Here is a 20,005-nt window from a genome sequence, read left to right as displayed (position 1 = left end):
AGATAGGAAAAGCCTCATGCTCGCAGGCCCTTGTTCTCATGGGTGACTTCAACCACCCTGACATCTGTTGGAAAGACAGTACGGCTCGGCACAAGCAATCCAGGAGGTTCCTCGATTGTGTAGAAGACAACTTCCTTCTGCAAGTAACAGAGGAGCCAACAAGCCATGCTTGACCTCATGCTCACCAACAGGGAAGGGCGTGTTGGAAATCTCCAGGGCAGCCTTGGATTCAGGGATCATGAGATGGTCGAGTTGTCGATCCTCAGGACAGTGAGAAGAGCGTGCAGCAAGCTCACTGCCCGGGACTTCAAGAGAGCAGACTTTGGCCTCTTCAGGAACCTGCTTTGGAAGGTTTCATGGGATATAGCCCTAGAGGGCAGAGGGGCCCAAGACTGTTGGTTGATATTCAAGGATCACCTGCTACAAGCTCAGGAGTGTTGCATCCCAACTAGAAAGAAATGCAGCAGGAGGGCCAGGAGACCTCCTTGGATGGATAAGGAGCTCCTGAGGAAAATTCAAATGAAAAAAGAAGCTTATAAAAGGTGGAAGCAAGGACAGGTGGCCTGGGAAGAGTACAGGGATGTTGTCTGGGAAGCTAGGGACCAGGTTAGGAAAGCTAAGGCCCAGTTAGAATTAAACTTAGCTAGAGGTATTAAAGATAACAGGAAGGGATTCTACAGATACATAGCAAAAAAAAAAAACAGACTAGGGAGAACGTAGGCCCCCTCCGGAAGCTCTCAGGAGAACTGGCTACACGGGATTTGGAGAAGGCTGAGGTTCTGAATGACTTCTTTGCCTCGGTCTTCACTGGCAAAGGCTCTGACCACACCACCCAAGTCTTGGAAGGCAGACGCAGGGATTGTGAGAATGAAGACCTTGTGCCCACTGTAGGAGAGGAACCGGTTCAAGACCATCTTAAGAATCTGAATGTGCACAAGTCCGTGGGTCCTGATGAGATCTATCCGCAGGTCCTGAAAGAGCTGGCAAATGAAGTTGCTAAGCCGCTAGCCATCATATTTGAGAAATCATGGCAGTCAGGTGAAGTTCCCGATGACTGGAAAAAGGGAAATATAACCTGCATTTTCAAGAAGGGGAAAATGGATGACCTGGAGAATTACAGACCAGTCAGTCTCACCTCTATGCCTGCCAAAATCTTGGAGCAGAACCTCCTGGAAGGCATGCTAAGGCACATGAAAATCAACAAGGTGCTTGGTGACAGCCAGCATGGCTTCACTAAGGGGAAATCCTGCCTGACCAATTTGGTGGCCTTCTATGATGGGGCTACAGAACTGATGGACAGGGGTAGAGCAGTTGATGTCATCTACCTGGACTTGTGCAAAGCATTTGATGCTGCCCCACACAGCATTCTGATCTCTAAAACAGAGACATCAATTTGATGGATGGACCACTCGGTGGATAGGGAACGGGCTGGATGGCTGCCTGCAAAGAGTTGTGGTCAACAGCTCAGTGTCTGGCTGGAGACCAGTAATGAGTGGTGTGCTTCAGGGGTCGGTGTTGGGAATGGTCTTGTTCAACATCTTTGTCGCTGACATGGACAGTGGGATTGGGTGCACCCTCAGCAAGTTTGGCGATGACACCAAGCTGTGTGGTTTGGTTAATAGGCTGGAGGGAAGGAATGCCATCCAGAGGGACCTTGACACGCTTGTGAGGTGGGCTGATGCCAACTTCATGAAGTTTTAACCATGCCAAGTGCAAGGTCCTACACCTGGGTCGGAGCAGTCCCAGGCACAGCTACAGGTTGGGCAGAGAAGAGATTCAGAGGAGCCCTGGGAGAAGGACTTGGGGGTGTTGGTTGGTGAGAAAATGAACATGGGCCGGCAGTGTGCACTTGCTGCCCAGAAAACCAACTGTATGTTGGGCTGCATCAAAAGGAGCGTGACCAGCAGGTCGAAGGAGGTGATCCTGCCCCTCTACTCTGCTCTTGTGAGACCTCACCTGGAGTATTGTGTGCAGTTCTGGTGTCCTCAACATAAAAAGGACATGGAACTGTTGGAACAAGTCCAGAGGAGGGCCACGAGGCTGATGAGGGGACTGGAACACCTCCCGTATGAAGACAGGCTGAGGAAGTTGGGGCTGTTCAGTCTGGAGAAGAGAAGGCTGCGTGGAGACCTCCTAGCAGCCTTCCAGTATCTGAAGGGGACCTATAGGGATGCTGGAGAGGGACTCTTTGTTAGGGACTGTAGTGATAGGACAAAGGGTAATGGGTTAAAACTTAAACAGGGGAAGTTTAGATTGGATATAAGAAGAAAATTCTTTCCTGTGAGGGTGGTGAGGCACTGGAATGGGTTGACCAAGGAGGCTGTGAATGCTCCATCCCTCTCAGTGTTCAAGGCCAGGTTGGACGAGGCCTTGGGTGATACAATTTAGTGTAAGGTGTCCCTGCCCACGGCAGGGGGCTTGGAACTAGATGATTGTAAGGTCCTTTCCAACCATAACTATTCTGTGATTCTATCCAGGTTTCAGTCCTGTTCTACTTTTCTGGCATTAAACATGAAATGAGAATTTGCATCTGTGTATACTTATTTAACTTAGTAATATTTGTATTTTATGTGATGTAATATTTGTAATAACTATGATAGTATTTTGCACAATGGGTACGTAATATATGTAAAAACACTGAACATTATTTAGTCCTATTTTATATTTTGCAGTGTATAGATGTTATGTAGTAGAAGTCACATTTGTAAGTAAGTGTAATATTTTCTAGGTGATCTAAAGTATGTCTCAGTACATTCAGTGCATGTCTCACACACAGTTTAACTATGGGGGACTCTGGCTGAGGAAGTGTTGGACATGAATCTGCTCTAAAAATTCATTTTCTTACTACATAGGGGGAAACAAATATTTTTTTAATTTATCTTGATGTAATCTTACTTTCACAGTAATTTTGAGCTTGATGATGTTCTTCTACATGCAGGATTTAACTTTTCTAATGCAGTCTGGAGTACATGTGTGCTTTCTGATGCCATAGCGAATGCTAATTCTGTCTTCAAATCAGGGTTAAAGTAGCTTGAGGTAAAGAAACTACAGGATTAGAAATTGAGTAGGAGTGTTAAAACAAGTTTGAGAGTAGGCTCTCATTTCAGGCTTCAACACAGCTCAGGATAGGTCCTACACTTGGGTCGGAGCAATCCCAGGCACAGCTACAGGTTGGGCAGAGAAGAGATTCAGAGCAGCCCTGCAGAGAAGGGCTTGGGGGTGTTGGTTGATGAGAAAACGAACATGAGCAGGCAGTGTGCGCTTGCAGCCCAGAAAGCCAACCGTATCCTGGGCTGCATCAAAAGGAGCGTGACCAGTGGGTCGAAGGAGGTGATCCTGCCCCTCTACTCTGCTCTCGTGAGACCTCACTTGGAGTATTGTGTGCAGTTCTGGTGTCCTCAACATAAAAAGGACATGGAACTGTTGGAACAAGTCCAGAGGAGGGCCACGAGGATGATCAGGGGACTGGAGCACCTCCCGTATGAAGACAGGCTGAGGAAGTTGGGGCTGTTCAGCCTGGAGAAGAGAAGGCTGCGTGGAGACTTCCTAGCAGCCTTCCAGTATCTGAAGGGGGCCTATAGGGATGCTGGAGAGGGTCTCTTTGTTAGAGACTGTAGTGGTAGGACAAGGGGTAATGGGTTAAAACTTAAACAGGGGAAGTTTAGATTGGATATAAGAAAGAAATTCTTTCCTGTTAGGGTGGTGAGGCACTGGAATAGGTTGCCCAGGGAGGTTGTGAATGCTCCATCCCTCTCAGTGTTCAAGGCCAGGTTGGACGAGGCCTTGGGTGATACGATTTAGCATAAGGTGTCCCTGCCCACGGCAAGGGGCTTGGAACTAGACGATTGTAAGGTCCTTTCCAACCCTAACGATTCTATGATTCTATGATTCTATGATATTTCTCCACTGTGGAATAAAATATGCCCTGAAGAGCTATTAGACTTCTATGCTGCTCAGTGCCTTGGTTACTGCTTAAAAGGCTAAACTGCAATACAGTGTTTCCATGTTTCAAAAACTGCATTCTTTGAGAAAGGTGTTATTTCTTCATGCTATTAAAAAGCAATATTATGTAGCTTCTGTAAGAGCATCAACTAAGAATCAGTAGGCAGTTACATTAGAGGCGTTAGCTTTACAATCCTATGAATATTTATGCAGACTATGCTTATTATGTGTAACATTCATATTAACAGGGTCACATTGAGTCTTTTAGCCATCAGATGCTTGTACAGGCTGTGAGGAGTCTGCATAATGTAGAATAATGGCATCTTCCCTTCAAGTGATTTGGCACAAGAATGAAGTGATCTGAACAGTCTGAGGAAGGCAGGGGTGAGAAGAAGGAAGCTCATTGAATGGTTATAATTGCATGTTTAAATGATTGTTGGATTGTGTTCTACTGTAAAGAGAGGAGTTTATCTGTCACACTGAATTTCTTTCTCCTCTAAAAAACCTACAAACTACTTTCATAGGCTTCAGGTACACCTTTAGTATATGAGTCTATGAGAAGAGCTGTCTGATTGCCTTCTCTTTCTTGTGAAAAGGATTAAAACTGAAAAAAGCGCCCCAAACTGCATGTTTTAACCTTCATAGTACTTAAAATCAAGCATTAAAGACCCATTTAGGAGTCAACTCAATTGTTGCACTTTCAAATGCATTCTTCCCAGATAAAGGCTTTGTAAAATAACAGCTAAAAACATTGATTTTTAAACTGACCATTCTGAATGGCTTAAAGAGTAGTTTGAATTACTTTTAGGCTGTTACTGAAGTAAAACCCCTAATTTTAAATTAAAACACATGGTTTAAGTATACCCTGAAGTAAAAAAAACCCAAACAAGCAATATACATTCTGTACTTAAAACTTAACATCTAATTTTTATGAGGTGGCTGCCTTCTGAAAACAATTTTGGAAAAAATTTAAATCTTAATCAAACACTTCATTTGCTCACAGCACTTTAACTTCTGGAGACTGGGTTATGGTTCAGTCAACAAACTAACTGGCACTTTTATTGAAAGCTAAATTTGTTAAAGACTGCAAATAAGGATTTGAAGGGACAAGAGGTCTGGTCATACCCTCCAAATAGTGTCTCCTCACCAGTGTTTGTTTTAGCATGTTTCCACCTTCACCAACTATGATAGTTAAATTATAAAATGTGAAGCTGGTGTGAACATTCAGAGTCACTAACTTTTGTTGCTTATAACTAGCTGAATAGGTTAGCTGTAAAAAGCCCCTGCTTTTTTTTTTTTTTAATTGAATTTTCAGAGGTTAGAATTTATTAAAATTTTACTTAGTAGAGGGGAGGGAAGATGCAAAGATTTATTTATAGCAGGATAAATAATTAATACAATGAAGCTCACCTCTGCTACAAAAACTTACGCAAAGAGAAGCTGCATACCAAAAGATGTTGTTTTTTATATGCTTCTCTAGTTGTAAAATTTGTGACTTATAGCAAGAGTACCGCCCATATATCCAGAAATGTATAATCTTTTATATTCTGCCCATGAAAGTATTTCAGTCTAATTTATTATTCTGAATGTACTATTCTGAATGTATTATTATTTCTGTCTAATTTATCAGGTATTTAAATCCAAAATGTTTGAAAATTTTTTTTCTGCTTCACATACCACAAACAGGCAATAAGAAAAAAAAAACACATAACATCTGAACATCTAGCCAACAAAATCAGACTATATTCTCCTGTCTTTAGGATGCTAAAGTTCATGATGACAGCTCTGTTCTTCTTTGAATTTGTTTATGTTTCTAGAAATTTTCTTTCTGTGACAAAAAGGGAAAGTAGTCTTATCAGCTAAATACTGCTCCTCAAACAGTTTCTATGATAATACTTTATCCTTTTATATCTCACTTGGGTATAAAATTGGAAATTTACTTTTTTTTTTTTTTTTTTTTTCCTTTTTAACAGAACGCTGAATTTAAATCCTTTTATTATACTCTGGATTCTTTAGTTGGAAACCAGTCTTTCAACACCATGTTCTGTCAGTCTAAGAACTTTTTTGATTCAGCAAACTATGCAGCTAAAATACAGGTTTGCAATGATATTTATCTAACCTTTTGGTAAGAGGAAATCACAGTCCCCACTCTCTTGTCTTAGGAAAAAGTATTAGTTGGTATAATACACTGAAATACCAAGATTTTCTATACATTTTGGAAAAGGAATGTTTGCTTTTGAAGTGTTTCATTAACTTAAATTTTAGAAGGTGTGAGATTTTTCAATTGCTATAGTGTCAGTGCTAAATGTAGAGATGACTTAACACTTGATCCACAAGAATAAACCAGACCGATTCAGCTGTTGCTCCTACAGAATTCACTGACAATTACATTTTATTCCTGTGCTTGACTGCTTGACAGATGAGGGTATAAAGATCAGCAATGCTTCCATGTATTTCTATGCTCAATATGGATGTGGCAGATCTCTCTTTCATTTTCTTCTAGGCCTTTTCTGGAAACATGAATGCAGACAGTGTTGTATACTATAAGCTTCAGCATTCGATTAAAGCAAGATTTCTCCGTTTTGTGCCTTTGGACTGGAATCCGAATGGCAGAATTGGAATGCGCATTGAAGTGTATGGATGCACATACAGTAAGTGTTTTGCTGAATCAGCTGAATTAAAAGACTATTCATCATTGTCTTTTGTAATCTAAATTACACTTGAAAGTTGATTTCTATGCTTAAGTTTAATCTTGAGTAAAACTGACTCAATAACGCATTTATTTGCAGACTGTACTATTTCTGCATCATCTAACAGTATATGATGTTTATTTTCCAGTTCTTTTTTTTGTTGGAATGAATGGTGTGAACATAATGCAATAAGTGATTTACTAAAAACTTTTTTTTTTTTAGTAGTCTTAAAAACTGCACTTAATATGGTGAAATATGGAAAATGTTTACAGTTTGAAAAATACATGATCTTGGTCTTGTTCCAATAAGTGTACAAGTAGATAGAACCAAAAATACACAGTTGAAGTGTATTTCAAGGTTGTTATATATTTAAGGTTTTTTTTTTAGGATAATTTTGGGATCATTAATAAAACATTAAGATCTGATATAAGCATTTGGTTGTATTGATCTGCTGGACAATGTAAATCTTCCTGTTGTCTTCTTGTTACAGTTCTTCATTCCTAGATTTTTTTTTTAAATATTCATCTTAGCAAGTTGCTTACTGTCTTTTATTCTCTACATCTTTTCCTCATGAGAGAAACAGAATTTATTTTAATCAAACTCTTCAAATGTTTGTTATAAGAACTTTCATCTGTTGTTTTTGTAGGGGTTTTTTTTTCAGCTTCTCTGCTTAAGTCACGCTTTACACAGCTGATCACTTCTGAATGGCTACCATATATCCCTCTTCTATTTCTATTCATTATTATCTTACTTTAAACTGAACATCAGTAAAACACATCTCTGGGCTTTCTGCCTCCAGCTTGGCTTTGTAAAATTAGTGAATGGTCATGAACTAAGGATACTGAAAATTTCAACTTGGATGGAGATTAGGTCACATCAGAAATGAAGTAAACCACCCAATCCCAGAAAACAAAGAGCTCATGCCAGGAGAAGAGTGTAAGGAGATAAAAAGACATGAATTTTTCAATGACGTCTGCCTGGGTACTAGCCACGTGACTTCCGATTCTTAGACCAATCTAATAATACTGCTGTTACTGAGAAATCTGGCCAAGATACAACTTACCCCCCACTGTTTTAACTACTAAAGCTGAAAATGAAGGCTGAAGACATGGCTTTATCATTCCCAGGTGAGAACTCATATGAGTCTCCCTTTGAAATCTGATCTGCATAGTACTTGATGAAATATATTCTCTCCTGTCTCTTAAGTTTCACTGACAGTGAATCAGCTTTGCTTCTTATCAGCCCCTTACCTTGTGCATTAGACTATGTTTAAATCCGCACTCAAAGTCATGTTCTAAAATATTTCCAAACTGAAGAGCCCTCTTTTGCACATGCCTAAAATCTAGATCTTATTTATGTTCACTACTGTAGTTTTCTCTATCGGACCTTGCAAAGTATCTTATGGTTCTCTTTTTGATATCCCTGTTGCTGTGTTCCTTTTCGATGGCCATGGAAAAATCTGCAGTTCTAAAGGACAAAAATAGACAATGTCTATGTTACAAAAAATAATAAAACATATAGAATAAGCAGTTATGTAGATAGAATATTTGGTGTGTGGTCAGTAAGTAATTTGAGGAAGATTAGGTGTTTTTCTATATTTTACTCATTTGGTACAAGAGCAATACTATAGATAGCTTATTGAAACAGATCAATGCTAATTGTCTTCAGAGGTAAGGCTGAATTTAAAAAAGAATATTCATTCACTACCCACCATAATGGAGTACATAAAGAACATGACTGCTAAATATATGGCAATCTTTTTAAGCTGGTAAAGATCTTCTCTGTACTAATGATGTCGTGAGCTCTTGCCTTTTTTTTTGTGTATAAATGCTTTTATTCCAAATGAATTGCAGACTCTTTATCATATCTTTATTTTTAACATCTAGAACCATCATGTGTTTTTAGCAGTTCCATTCAGTGGCTGCTGCTATAGACAAACCAGGTGATTACAGTCTTGGAGTTCTAACATATGTTTAATCATTTGAAAGATTAATTCTTTCTCTCCAGTCTTTACCTCCATTTATCAGACACATGCAGGACATGTAGTTATTGTTACAGTAATTGTGCCTGGCTCTTTCTAAATTATTATGAACTTTTCCAGGTGGGAAAAGGAAAGCACAAATGCCTGTGATACCTACTTTAACTTTGATTTACACTAAGCACCAATGCCTGTGATACCTACTTTAACTTTGATTTACACTTTCCAGATTTCCCATTTCTCATTCCTCCCTCCAGGGAGATAGATCTCACTTGGTCTGATAAGAGTATGCAACTCTCCATTTACTACCAAGTATGTGGACTGTGTATTCAAGTGCAAATGCAGTAATTTCTTCCTTCAGTCTTATCTGTTATAAATTACATAACTAAAATTGCAAGAATATATAAAGTTGATCTCTCTGTTTCATAAAGTGATACTGGAAAATGCATGTCTGTTACATCCAAAAGTCACTACTATCTTAGTGAAGTAATACTTACTGGATAATTGTTGGCACTACTTTCAGGTTGCTGCTCTTTTGTCTTCCAGCCAAATATCTGCTCTGAATAAGTTAAACTTATATCCTCAGTACTAATGTTTCCCCTTTAATTAAAGTTTCAGTGAGGTTTGGTAATGTCCATGATAGGTGTTCATAGGATAAACCAGGAGTTTTGTTTCCTGTTTTCTTACAGAGAGCTCCTTTATTACTAGAAACCTTTTAGGCCAAGGGCTGTCATATTTTATATATTTCTAAAGCATGCATCCGGAACAAGTCCTTCCATTTTTGGCTTTTACCACTTACAGAATAGAAAGGTTAAATAAGAGTAGTCAGTTATGGAGTTAAATGAAACATTTAAAAAAGTTCCCCTGTATTCTTTGTGTTTAGTTATTCCCCTTCCTCACTCTGCTACATCTACCATATTCCTCACTTTTCTTGCACCTGTTCTGAAGTCTTTCTCTTGCAGGGAAGAAAGAAAGATTTTCTCTTTCCAGGGGGTCTACCTGGCTTTATGTGTCTTCATATGACGGACAGAAAGATGGATTTAAATATGAGAGTGACAATCGTATAAAATTTTAGGACAAAAGTAACTGGTAGCTAAAAGCACACTGTACATAAAAGAGGTTGTTAGACTCAGTGCCTAAAAACAAGCACTGCAGATACTATGATATGCAAACCTTTTTCCAGAGCCCTCTAACTGTTAAATGTGTTGAGGCTTTTTGAGCATTCCTTTCCTGGTTTGAATGCATAAGATCAATGGCACAGTTACATCAGTCAAAGAGAGGACTTCTAAACCACTTCATAACTGGGATAATGTAGTTTCAAAGGCTTGATGAGAAAGTGATTGCAAATAAGTTAATTTTAAGTATGGCTTATTATGAATAATTTTAAACTACTTTTTTTTTTTTTTTTTTTTCCACAAGGGGTTTTTGTAAAGTGGTATCCTAGTCCTGATTTTTCTGACTTTTCTGAACACTGTGAACCTTTTCAGGTCTGCCTTCCTCAAAACTGGAAAGCTACACAAAGCAGATTTCTCATTTTAATTCAATTTTTTTTCAGGACTAAGGATATCTAAAACCAATTAAAAAAAAAAAAGCCACAAAATAATGTGCATTATTTTTTGCTGTTTTTTTTTTTTTTTTTTTTTTACTAGAGAACATTAACATTAATTTCAATTATTTTGAATATTAACAAAACCCAAATTGTTTTTCAAAGTTGTTGCAGCTGAAATTTTTTTACTCAGGATAGGTAGAACTCTTGATCCTATGGTGTGTGAGGTTTCTAGAATTTCCAGTTTCTCAGAGGCATTTCATCACATCCAAAGGTATTTTCACAGAATAATAGGGATTTAGATTACATTACTTTGAGAAAGATACCATGTAAATTGTGAAAACAAAAGATGAGTCTTCACAGATCAAATTGAGAGTACTTGGCAAATACAAAAGAGGTAAATATTATGGCACTCTATGTATCTGGGCTTATTCTTTCTATCCTGATAAACCTGCAAGAGACCCAGCCTTTATCTCTCACAACTCGTTCAATTTATTTTTAGTGGTAATGCATAGATGGTGAAAACAAAACATGCATGAGAAAAGTTACAAGAATTTTGATTAACGCCTGCAGCATTTTCACAACCTTCATTCATGCATGCTGGTGGGCAAAAGTTTTGATTACGTTTATTTTCCAAATTTGGAAAGAGTAGGTTTTTCTCCTTAGGAGCTAGTGCTGCAGAATTGTGAAAGGGATTTTGGAGACCTGTGTTAAATGTTTATGCTCTTGTCTTTATAACTAATAACAAGAGTATTTTCACAAACAAAACCCTGTACTGCTATCGGTACCTATTAAAAATATAGCTAATTAGCTGGTTTGATACATACGTAACAATGCACAAGTTCTGCTATTGAAGTTTTTCTGGAAGCTCTTAATAATTATTTAAATTTAACATTGATTAATGTTTTTACTGTCCACATGCATTCAATGTTATGATGAAGTAAATAGTCAACCTAGGATTCATTTTTAGGTAGAATTTTTATTATATTTATTCATTGTCATGTTTATTCATTGTACCTTTAGTAAACGAATTCTTCGTAAGTAAGAAGTACATCAAGATGTGAAGAAGATCAAGAAACCATACTTAAAAACATATCTGCATTGATTTGGCAAGGGATTTTAAAAGTGGAATGTAAATGACTGACTTTAAGTACAATAGCTAATTTAAATTGAGTTAATTTCCATGCAGACAATGTGCAGAAATATTTTTAGTGAAATTAAAGTTAGTAAATAGATATTGGGTTTCCATTGACTTGAAAAACATCAACCAGTCAATTGAAAAATAGCTTCATATTTTATTGAGTGTCCTTTACATCTTCATTTATTTCACAAAATTATCTTTCAAGGGTAATCACCTTTTTCTTCTTTACTTATGAACTGTAAATACTCTACGAGCTTCTCATGGTTTTATTGGCTCCTTTGTGTGTGTCTTGTTCAATCTGTACTGATTTTGACAGATATTCCTGTATATTACTGGGATAAAATCAGCAATCGGTTCTTTTCTGCCTTTTCCCTTCCCTTCCCTTCCCTTCCCTTCCCTTCCCTTCCCTTCCCTTCCCTTCCCTTCCCTTCCCTTCCCTTTTCCTTTCCTGGGCTTTCCCTTCATTGGCTTTGCCTTGCTTTGCTTTTTGCCTTGCTTTGCCTTTTGCTTTGCCTTGTCCCTTGTTTTGACCCTTGCCTTTCCTTTTAATTTGCCCTGTCCTTACTTGTTTCCCCCAAAGTGAAACTCTGTAATGCTGATAGAATTTAGTCATAAATAGAACTTAGATTTCACTGGAGTACTATCATGGAGCTGTGACACTGAGTCTACCTTTAAGCATACTCATTAGGACTATGAATGTAAGTGAGGAAGCATACATTTATAATGTAATAATGAAATTTCCTCGGCATTACTCTTTTCTTCAACTGTGAAACTTAGGAGTTTTTTGTTTTGTCTATTTTAATACAAAATCAAGGAGGTCAAAGGAGCTGATTCTTTCCCACTACTCCAGTCTTATGAGACCCCACCTGGAGCGCTACATCCAGCTCTGGGATCCCCAGCACAAGAAAGACATAGACCCTCAAGAGTGAGTCCATAGGAGGGCCATGAAAGTAACCAGAGGGCTGAAACAATTCTCCTGTGAAGAAAGGCTGGGGTTGCTCAGCCTGGAGAAGATGTGGGGAGACTTTTCTGTGGCGTTTCAGTACTTGAGTGTATAATAAATATGGAGATTATTTTTTTTTCCCCAGGTCCTGTAGTGACAGAACAGTGATAGTTTTAAACTGCAAGATTTTAGATTTAGATTGGACGTAAGGAAGAATTTATTTGCTTTTTAATGATGATCTTTGAGAAGACTCTTCCAACACAAACTGCTGTATGATTCTATGCTATGAAGATGTCCCTTTAGGTGTGTTCCCAACTCTCTTCATAGCAGGTGTTGACAGCATCTCTGTCTGCCTGTCTGACCTGCCTTCTAGGGAGGTTTGCTGCTTGCTAGGGACATGGATCCAGGACATTGTGGAGAGACTGTTAAGGTCTGTCTATGCTTCAGATTATCTCCCTCTGCATCAACAGTACAGCCAAGTGTGACCTGGTGGATGTCACTCATTTTTACATGACTCTAGGGGAAAGAGCATAGGGTCTCAGATGTCATTTTCCTTGTTCTTGCTGACAAGAATGAAGAGATTGAGGGGCACTGGATGGATCCACAGCTAGTTGCACTGCTTGTGTCAGCAACAGTTATCCAGATTTAACGACCTTAGGGCACCCTGAGGATCAGAAGTGCTAGGAAGAGACAGAATCCATCTGACCATGCAAAAGCACCTGTTCTAACAGACTGGCTAACCTGGAGAGGAGACCTCTAAACTACAAATGACAGGGGAGGGAGATGATGGATAAAATCAAGTGAGGAAGTGATGGACTGGACTGAGAACCAAAGGCTTCAGGGCAGTGTGAAAAAGCGAGACAATGGAAACAACAGACCAGGGCTGAACAGAAAGCACTTGAGCATCTGAAGTGCAAACACAAAAATAAGAGAAGTGCCTGCATATTAATGCACACAACATGGAAAACACACAAAATAAATTGAGTTCTTTATGTATTTGAAAGACTACAAATTCATCATGACTATAAAGACATGGTGGAATAGTTCACAGGGCTGGTATGGTGCCATAGATAGTCACAGGTCCTTTAGAAGAGAATAGCCAGGTCAGTGAGGGAAAGGCAGTTAACATTTATGTGAGCAAGCTGCAGGGGTGCATGGAACTCTGCCTAGGGACAGATGAAGAGATAGGTCAGAATTTATAGATCAGGATTAGATGACAGACTACAGGTGGTACCATTGTGGCAGCTTCCTGTTACTTACTGCCTAATACGGGGAAATGGGTGAAGCTTTCTTCAGACAACTGGGAGAAGCCTAAGATTCACAGGCCTTGGAACTTATTGCTGACTTTAATCACCCTGGTATCTGCTGGTGGGACAACATAGCTGGGCATAATCAATCCAGGAGTTTTCTGGAATTTTATAATGACAACTTGCCAGCACAGGTTATCAAGGAGCTGACAAGATCTCTGCTCTGTAAACATGAGGGCTCTACTGGCCCTCATGCTTACAGAAAAGGAAGAACTGATGGAGGAAGTTAAAGATGCAGTAGCCCTGGTCCCAACAACCATGAGACTGTGATGTTCAAGATCCTCAGAGAAAGGATCTTGCAAGTCAAATGGGATCACAGCCCTGGCCTTCAGGAAAGCAGACTCTTTCATGCACAGGGACCTGACTGGAAGAGTGATGGGAGATGGTCCTGAAGATAAGAGGGATCCAGGTGGGCAGATTAATTTTCCAGGATCATCTCCTCCAAGCTCAAGAAAGGTCTATTCCAAAAAAAGCAGAAAATCAAGCAAAAGTAGCAGAGGGTCTACCTGGATAAGCAAGAAGCTCCTAATTGTGTTCAGGAATAAAAAGGAAGTGCATAAGAAGTGGAAGTAAGGTTAAATGACCCAGGAGGAATATAAAAACTGGCTAAGCATTTAAAGATGTGTCTAGGAAAACTAAACCACCTGGATTTGAAACCGATAAAGGTTATGGAAGACAAAAATGAAGGGTTTCCACAGGTATATCATCCCTATTGGGATGCACCTGAAAAAAACTAAGGGAACTGGCCGCAGTCATTATGAGGCCACATTTATTTATGCTTGAAAGGTAGTGGTGACTGGGAGTTCCTAAAGACTGGAAGAGAACAAATATCATTCCAATTATCAATAAATGCGAGAAGGAATACCTGGGGAACTACAAACTGATCAGCTTCATTTCAATCCCTGGGAAGGTAAAGGAGCAAAGAATCCTAGAACCTTTTCCAAACAGAAAAAATTAGGAGATTGTTGGAAATAGAATGGATTTATGAAGGGAAAATAACTGATCAAACTAATAGCCTTCTACAGAGGTATAACTGAGTTCGTGAGTGAAAGGGAGTGTTTGATGTTGGTTATCTTGAATTTAGCAAGAGTTTTGATGCTATATTTGTAATGTCCTCACAGACAACTGTTAAGTATAGGCTGTTCAGGTCAAAGAAGTGGACTGAAAACAGACTGAACTGCCTGCCAGAAGGAGTTTTGGTCAGTGGCAGAAAGTCAAGCTGCATCTATTCACTTGTGGTATAGCCATGGGTTGATACTGGTTTAAGTGATGTCCAACACTTTCATTAATGACCTGGATGATGAAACAGAGTGTACTTTCAGCAAGTTTGCAGCCAAAAAAAATTGGAGCACTGATCAACACATTAGAAGGTTTTGTTGCGATTTAGAGGAACCCAGACAGGCTGGTGAAATGGGCTGACAGGAGTGTCATGCCATTTAACAAAGGGAAGTGGATCGAGGGATGTTAGTGGAGGACTTCATATCACATTGAAGTAACATACAACTGTTTCTTTTAGACATAGCATTATACATTATCTTTCATTTCTTTACTTCTAGGGTCCGAGGTGGTTGGCTTTGATGGGAAAAGTTGTCTAATTTACACATTTAATCAAAAACTCATGAGTGAACATGTGATTTCTCTGAAGTTTAAGACAATGCAAAGTGATGGAATTCTCCTCCACAGAGAAGGACAAAATGGAGACCACATTACCCTGGAATTAATTAAAGGGAAGCTGTCCCTACTCATTAATTTAGGTAACAGCTGCAGTCTCATAAAATCAAATATAGTTGTTAGGTATTATTTGACTAAAACTTCTTTCAATTTATTAAGTGGATTTTAATGTATAGAGTATGATAAACTAGCAATATCTATTAGAACAATTATTTTTATATGGAATTAATAGTTTGTTATTTTTTTTCCTTTCAAGGTGATACTAAAACTCATCTTTCTAATGCCCAAATTAATATTAAGCTGGGCAGCCTTTTGGATGATCAGCAGTGGCATTCTGTTCTCATTGAACAATTTAACAATCAAGTAAACTTTACAGTGGATAAACACACTCATCATTTTCATACAAAAGGAGAATTCAATTATTTGGACCTTGATTATGAGGTGTGAAAATTACTTTTCCTTTATTATCGTTATTAACTTTGATATGTAAATGCAGTGAAAAAAGCAAAGGATATAGAATATAACTAAGTTTGTAGTGCTTACGACTTTAGGGATTTTCTGTCTCATAAAGGACTGAATCAAAGAAAATGAGATGTTCTTCAATTACTAATGCTCCACTAGACTTGCAACTGAAAATTTTCAAAAGACCATCTTTTTCATCTCAGAATTCATTTTAATACCTTTGTTTCAGTAATGCTGCAAATGTGGAAAATATATACAGAAAAATATCTAGAAATTATATTCTATATATATTCTATAGAAACTTACATAGAAAAACATAGAAAATGTAAGGAGTGAACCCCAACTCAAAGTAATCAACTTATGGCTTGATGGAAATGACAATAAATCAACATAAAACCATTTAAAAAATGTTTATATTGAAACTTAAGTTCCTGTTAAATCTGTCGCATGTACTATGAAATAATCTTGTTTACATGAATGGTAGATTCATGAAGAGGAGTAGATGTAATTTGCTGTGAGAGTTTCCCACCGATAGTTGAAAATACCACTATTTCACAGTTGTAATGTGATGACTAGCTGCTTTATGTTTGCCCCTGTCCTGTTTGTTGGATGAAAAAATGAGTGACAGTGCAGAATATCTGGAGCCTATAGATCTAAATTACTTTATTCTTCTCATTTGAGCTTTTAAGCAGTTTAGAGTAAGATATTGCATGCTGTTCTGTGTCTGCATTATCACATTTCAAAAATATCATTCACAAGATTAAAGTCATGATTCTACTTTAAATTTCTGAATCCAGATCACAATGCCAAGTCTTGGAGGATCATTTGAATTAAAAAGAATAATAATAAAAAAAAAGGTGGGGGGGAATGAATGCTAGTTTTAACTGATTAGCAAATAAATATATTTTTACTAACACCCCCCCCCCCCCAATATTGCAAATAAACTTTCCTCTCTTCGACGTGCTGTAGTTTGAAGTATGTGTTACAAATACAGAATAGAAAGGAAAGCAGAAGCTGGAAAAAAGCCTAAAAATACCCAATAAAGTATGAACCAATGTATTTAGAGTTGCATTTTTTACTATAAAAAAATCTTAATAACTGAATTAAATATGATTTTTTTAATAAAATTATTTTAAATTTTGAGTGAAATTTCAACATTAAAAGAGATATAATTTAAAATTACCTTTCCTACAACATCAACCAGAGTAACTTTGAAATGAAGGAGTTCAAAAGTCCACTTAAATTGGGATACTGTATTTGATAGTGCCCAAGAGTGAAAACATAGACCAGAGCATAACTCAAGTCACCCTTGTGTCGATGCTTTTCTAAAATAATCTACTGTTTTCTAACAGTTTCTGCCTCAGGGACTTATTAAGACAGAGCAACATTTTTTAATTTAATAGCTCTCAATGGATTTTTATTTTTATTAAGTCTTCCAATTTCTTTCTGAACCAAAGGAAACATACGTCATAACATCAAGCAACCGCATAGCCTAAGCATTTTGAAAGGGAAGAAGTTCTCTCATTTGTTTCAGTCTGCCCTAGAATAACTTAATTTGATGCATTCTTGTTCTCCACTATTGTAGTTATAATATGCACACAGTGGAGAAGTCAGGCTCAAATTTCCTAAAGAAGTTTTTAACAAATTCTCTTCTCCCTCTTCGCACTGTCCAGCATGGTCTGTAAGCAGTGGGCTTTGTTTTTTGTTCTCCTTGGTTTTGTAGCTATAATGAACCCTGAGAACTAATAAGACTGTATAGTAAGACTGTTAAAGGTAAGCAACTGTTAAAACGTATCCTCAGAAAAAAAAACAAAAACAAACAAACAAAAAAAAACCCACACCACCTCCCCCCACCCAAAAAACACCCCCCCCCATTTCAGAATATTTTAATGCATACATATGACTCAATATCACCTAATTTTTTTTTAGCCAGTTCTTTTAATACATAGGTGTGATAAAAGGCAAGAGCCAAGAAAAAGCAGATTTCTGGCCTTTGACTTCTTATGTTATTGGAAACTTCATTCTTAGAAAATTACTTAATAGTATCATTGATTTCTCTTCTCTTTCTAAGCTCAGCTTTGGAGGGATGCCAGTGCCTGGAAAATCAGGGACATTTTCACACAGGAACTTTCATGGGTGTTTTGAAAATATTTATTATAATGGAGTGAACATTATTGACCTGGCCAGAAGGCATAAGTCTCAGATCTACTTTGTGGTAAGAGATTCATAGCTAAGAAAGAATAAAAAGTAAAATAATAAGAAAAAAACAACAGCCACTTTCATATGCAGTATGACAGTGCAGTATGCATTTTAATCTTCAGTTCTTTATCAGGTATTTAGATGTGTGTGTTATCTCACTGTTTCATGGTACCTCACTGTTGTGCATGTACAAAGGCAGTGAGTGAAATAAGATGCATTTGAAGTCGTCAAAGGTCTGGCTTTGAGTTCTGTACCTGACTAGTAAGAACGCCAGCAGTATATTTTAAAAGCCTTCTGTTGCTGAGGATGCTGAGCTAGTCTGTTTTCTCCAGAGCATTATAATTTTGATAGATAAGTTCTGCTTGTCAGTTCATATTGCCCTTTGTCTGAAGAGCTATACTTTAGGGTTTAATGTATTTATTGTGACATGGCCAACAGCTGTATTAGCCAAATTGCCACCTTTTAGAGAAACAGTTCTAATGAATAGACTTTCTGCTGTGTTACAGAAGGTTACCTATATATTTTATTATGACTTTTGTTGTTTGTTTTTATTTTGTTGATCTTTTTTTCCAGTAGTACCAGAGCCATCTCTATGTATTTATTTAATAGCAGGATATGCAAACTTCTAATGGAAAAACAATCAATTCAAAATAATTAACCAAATATGAAATGCTTTCAAGCTCCAGATCTTTTGGTTTGGATTTCAGTTCTGAATATGAACAACCAAACTTGGTTCTCTATTCCAGAAAAAATGGTTGACAGGCATCTTTTCTTATGTGAAGCTCATCTGAAATATTCCAAAATTAATTAAACTGATACCTTCATATAGTATCCCTTTCATGATGCTGATGGATGTTGGGGAGAGTGTAGTTACAGTAGGTTCTGTGGGGACTACTGAAAGGGGAACTATGAAATTATTGTCATAATGTCATCATCTTCAAATAATTTAAACTGTTGTGGTACTTTCAGAATCCTTTAGGAAATGTTTTATAACATACCTACGTTATCATAGAATCCTTGTTAAGTAGCCACTTTGCTGGTCTGATACAGTATCAGGCAGCTGTCAAGATAATGGGGAAGGGGAATCTGCAGAAGGTAAGCTTTTAGCATTAAACAAGGTTTATTAATCTGATGACTGCCTTTTCACGGGGTCAGTTCAGTTGATGATTCATTTCTCTACAGCTGAGTTCATAGCACAGAGTTTTTATCTATTTATATTTTTTCTTTGAAGAAAAATAAGTCCAGATAAAATTTAATGTCTTGCCATGCCAGGGGCTAGAAAGTATTTTTGCTATAAAGTAAAAATTTTATGTATGTTCAAAAGTTTAAAAGTTCTGTGTGTTGAAGAGAAGTTAAATGTACTTTGAATTCTAAAGACATTAAGCTTTTAGTAATCTTCTTTACAGAACAAATTAGTTAGGGTTCAAAGGGTGTCAGCAAGTCATATTGTGCACTATCAAGAGTCAAAATGTATTGACTAATTCTTACACCAGATGCAAAAAAATGCATTATTCCCTTTCCAGTCGTATGTATATCTCTCAGTACAACCATAAAAGCTCAGAGTTTGTCAATGAACTCATCCATGAGCTTATTTAGGTATCTAAGAACCAGTGATTTCAGAAGCAGTCAAGCACAAAATAAAGACTAGGTGTCTAAATGCAACTTTTGATCTGGTCCATAAGGCCACTCTTGAAAACATGTTTCGTTTTGATTTATGAAGTATGTGCTTTACATTTGTAAGTAGCAAGAGTTTATATGTGGAATTTTTTCCATTTGTGGAAACAAATACTGGGGACAGTGCACATCTCCAGTTGCATTGATTTAGAGAAACTGCTCCTTGGTTTGGCAAAATGATTTCTCTTTTTCTCAAATTTAACACTCCCTTAAACAATGAGTAGCATACTAGCATTTAGACCTATACAAATTTTTGTACCAAACTTTGCATTCAGTGGCATTTTATGTGATGTTCAGAAATTTGTCGAGTCCCTAAAGCCTCCAGAGGCTGAACCAAAATAGAAAGAAAGCAGGTCTGTCTAACTCCTGAAGTATCATTAAATCGCCCATATAAATTAGGATTTTTACGTCATTCTCTTGGTCCCTGCCACTCTCTGCTCAGGCAGATATGT

General features: G+C 37.7%; 1 protein-coding gene across 1 annotated transcript in view; it reads left to right on the top strand.

Annotated features, from left to right (window-relative positions):
* The window catches only part of CNTNAP4 (contactin associated protein family member 4), a 227,594-nt gene that overhangs the window by 132,662 nt on the left and 74,927 nt on the right, over nucleotides 1-20,005 (top strand). Inside the window, exons 4-7 of the mRNA XM_062624584.1 lie at nucleotides 6,446-6,593; nucleotides 15,104-15,301; nucleotides 15,475-15,659; nucleotides 17,752-17,895. Of these exons, the coding sequence (XP_062480568.1) occupies nucleotides 6,446-6,593; nucleotides 15,104-15,301; nucleotides 15,475-15,659; nucleotides 17,752-17,895 (675 nt within the window). The remainder of the gene's footprint in view (nucleotides 1-6,445; nucleotides 6,594-15,103; nucleotides 15,302-15,474; nucleotides 15,660-17,751; nucleotides 17,896-20,005) is intronic.

The sequence above is a fragment of the Pezoporus occidentalis genome, unplaced genomic scaffold (genome assembly GCF_034315485.1).
Source record: "Pezoporus occidentalis ecotype Australia unplaced genomic scaffold, CSIRO_AGI_Poc_V1 ctg27, whole genome shotgun sequence".
NCBI lineage: Eukaryota > Metazoa > Chordata > Aves > Psittaciformes > Psittacidae > Pezoporus > Pezoporus occidentalis.
Note: the sequence above shows the minus strand (reverse complement) of the source record. Positions and strands in the feature narration are given on the sequence as shown.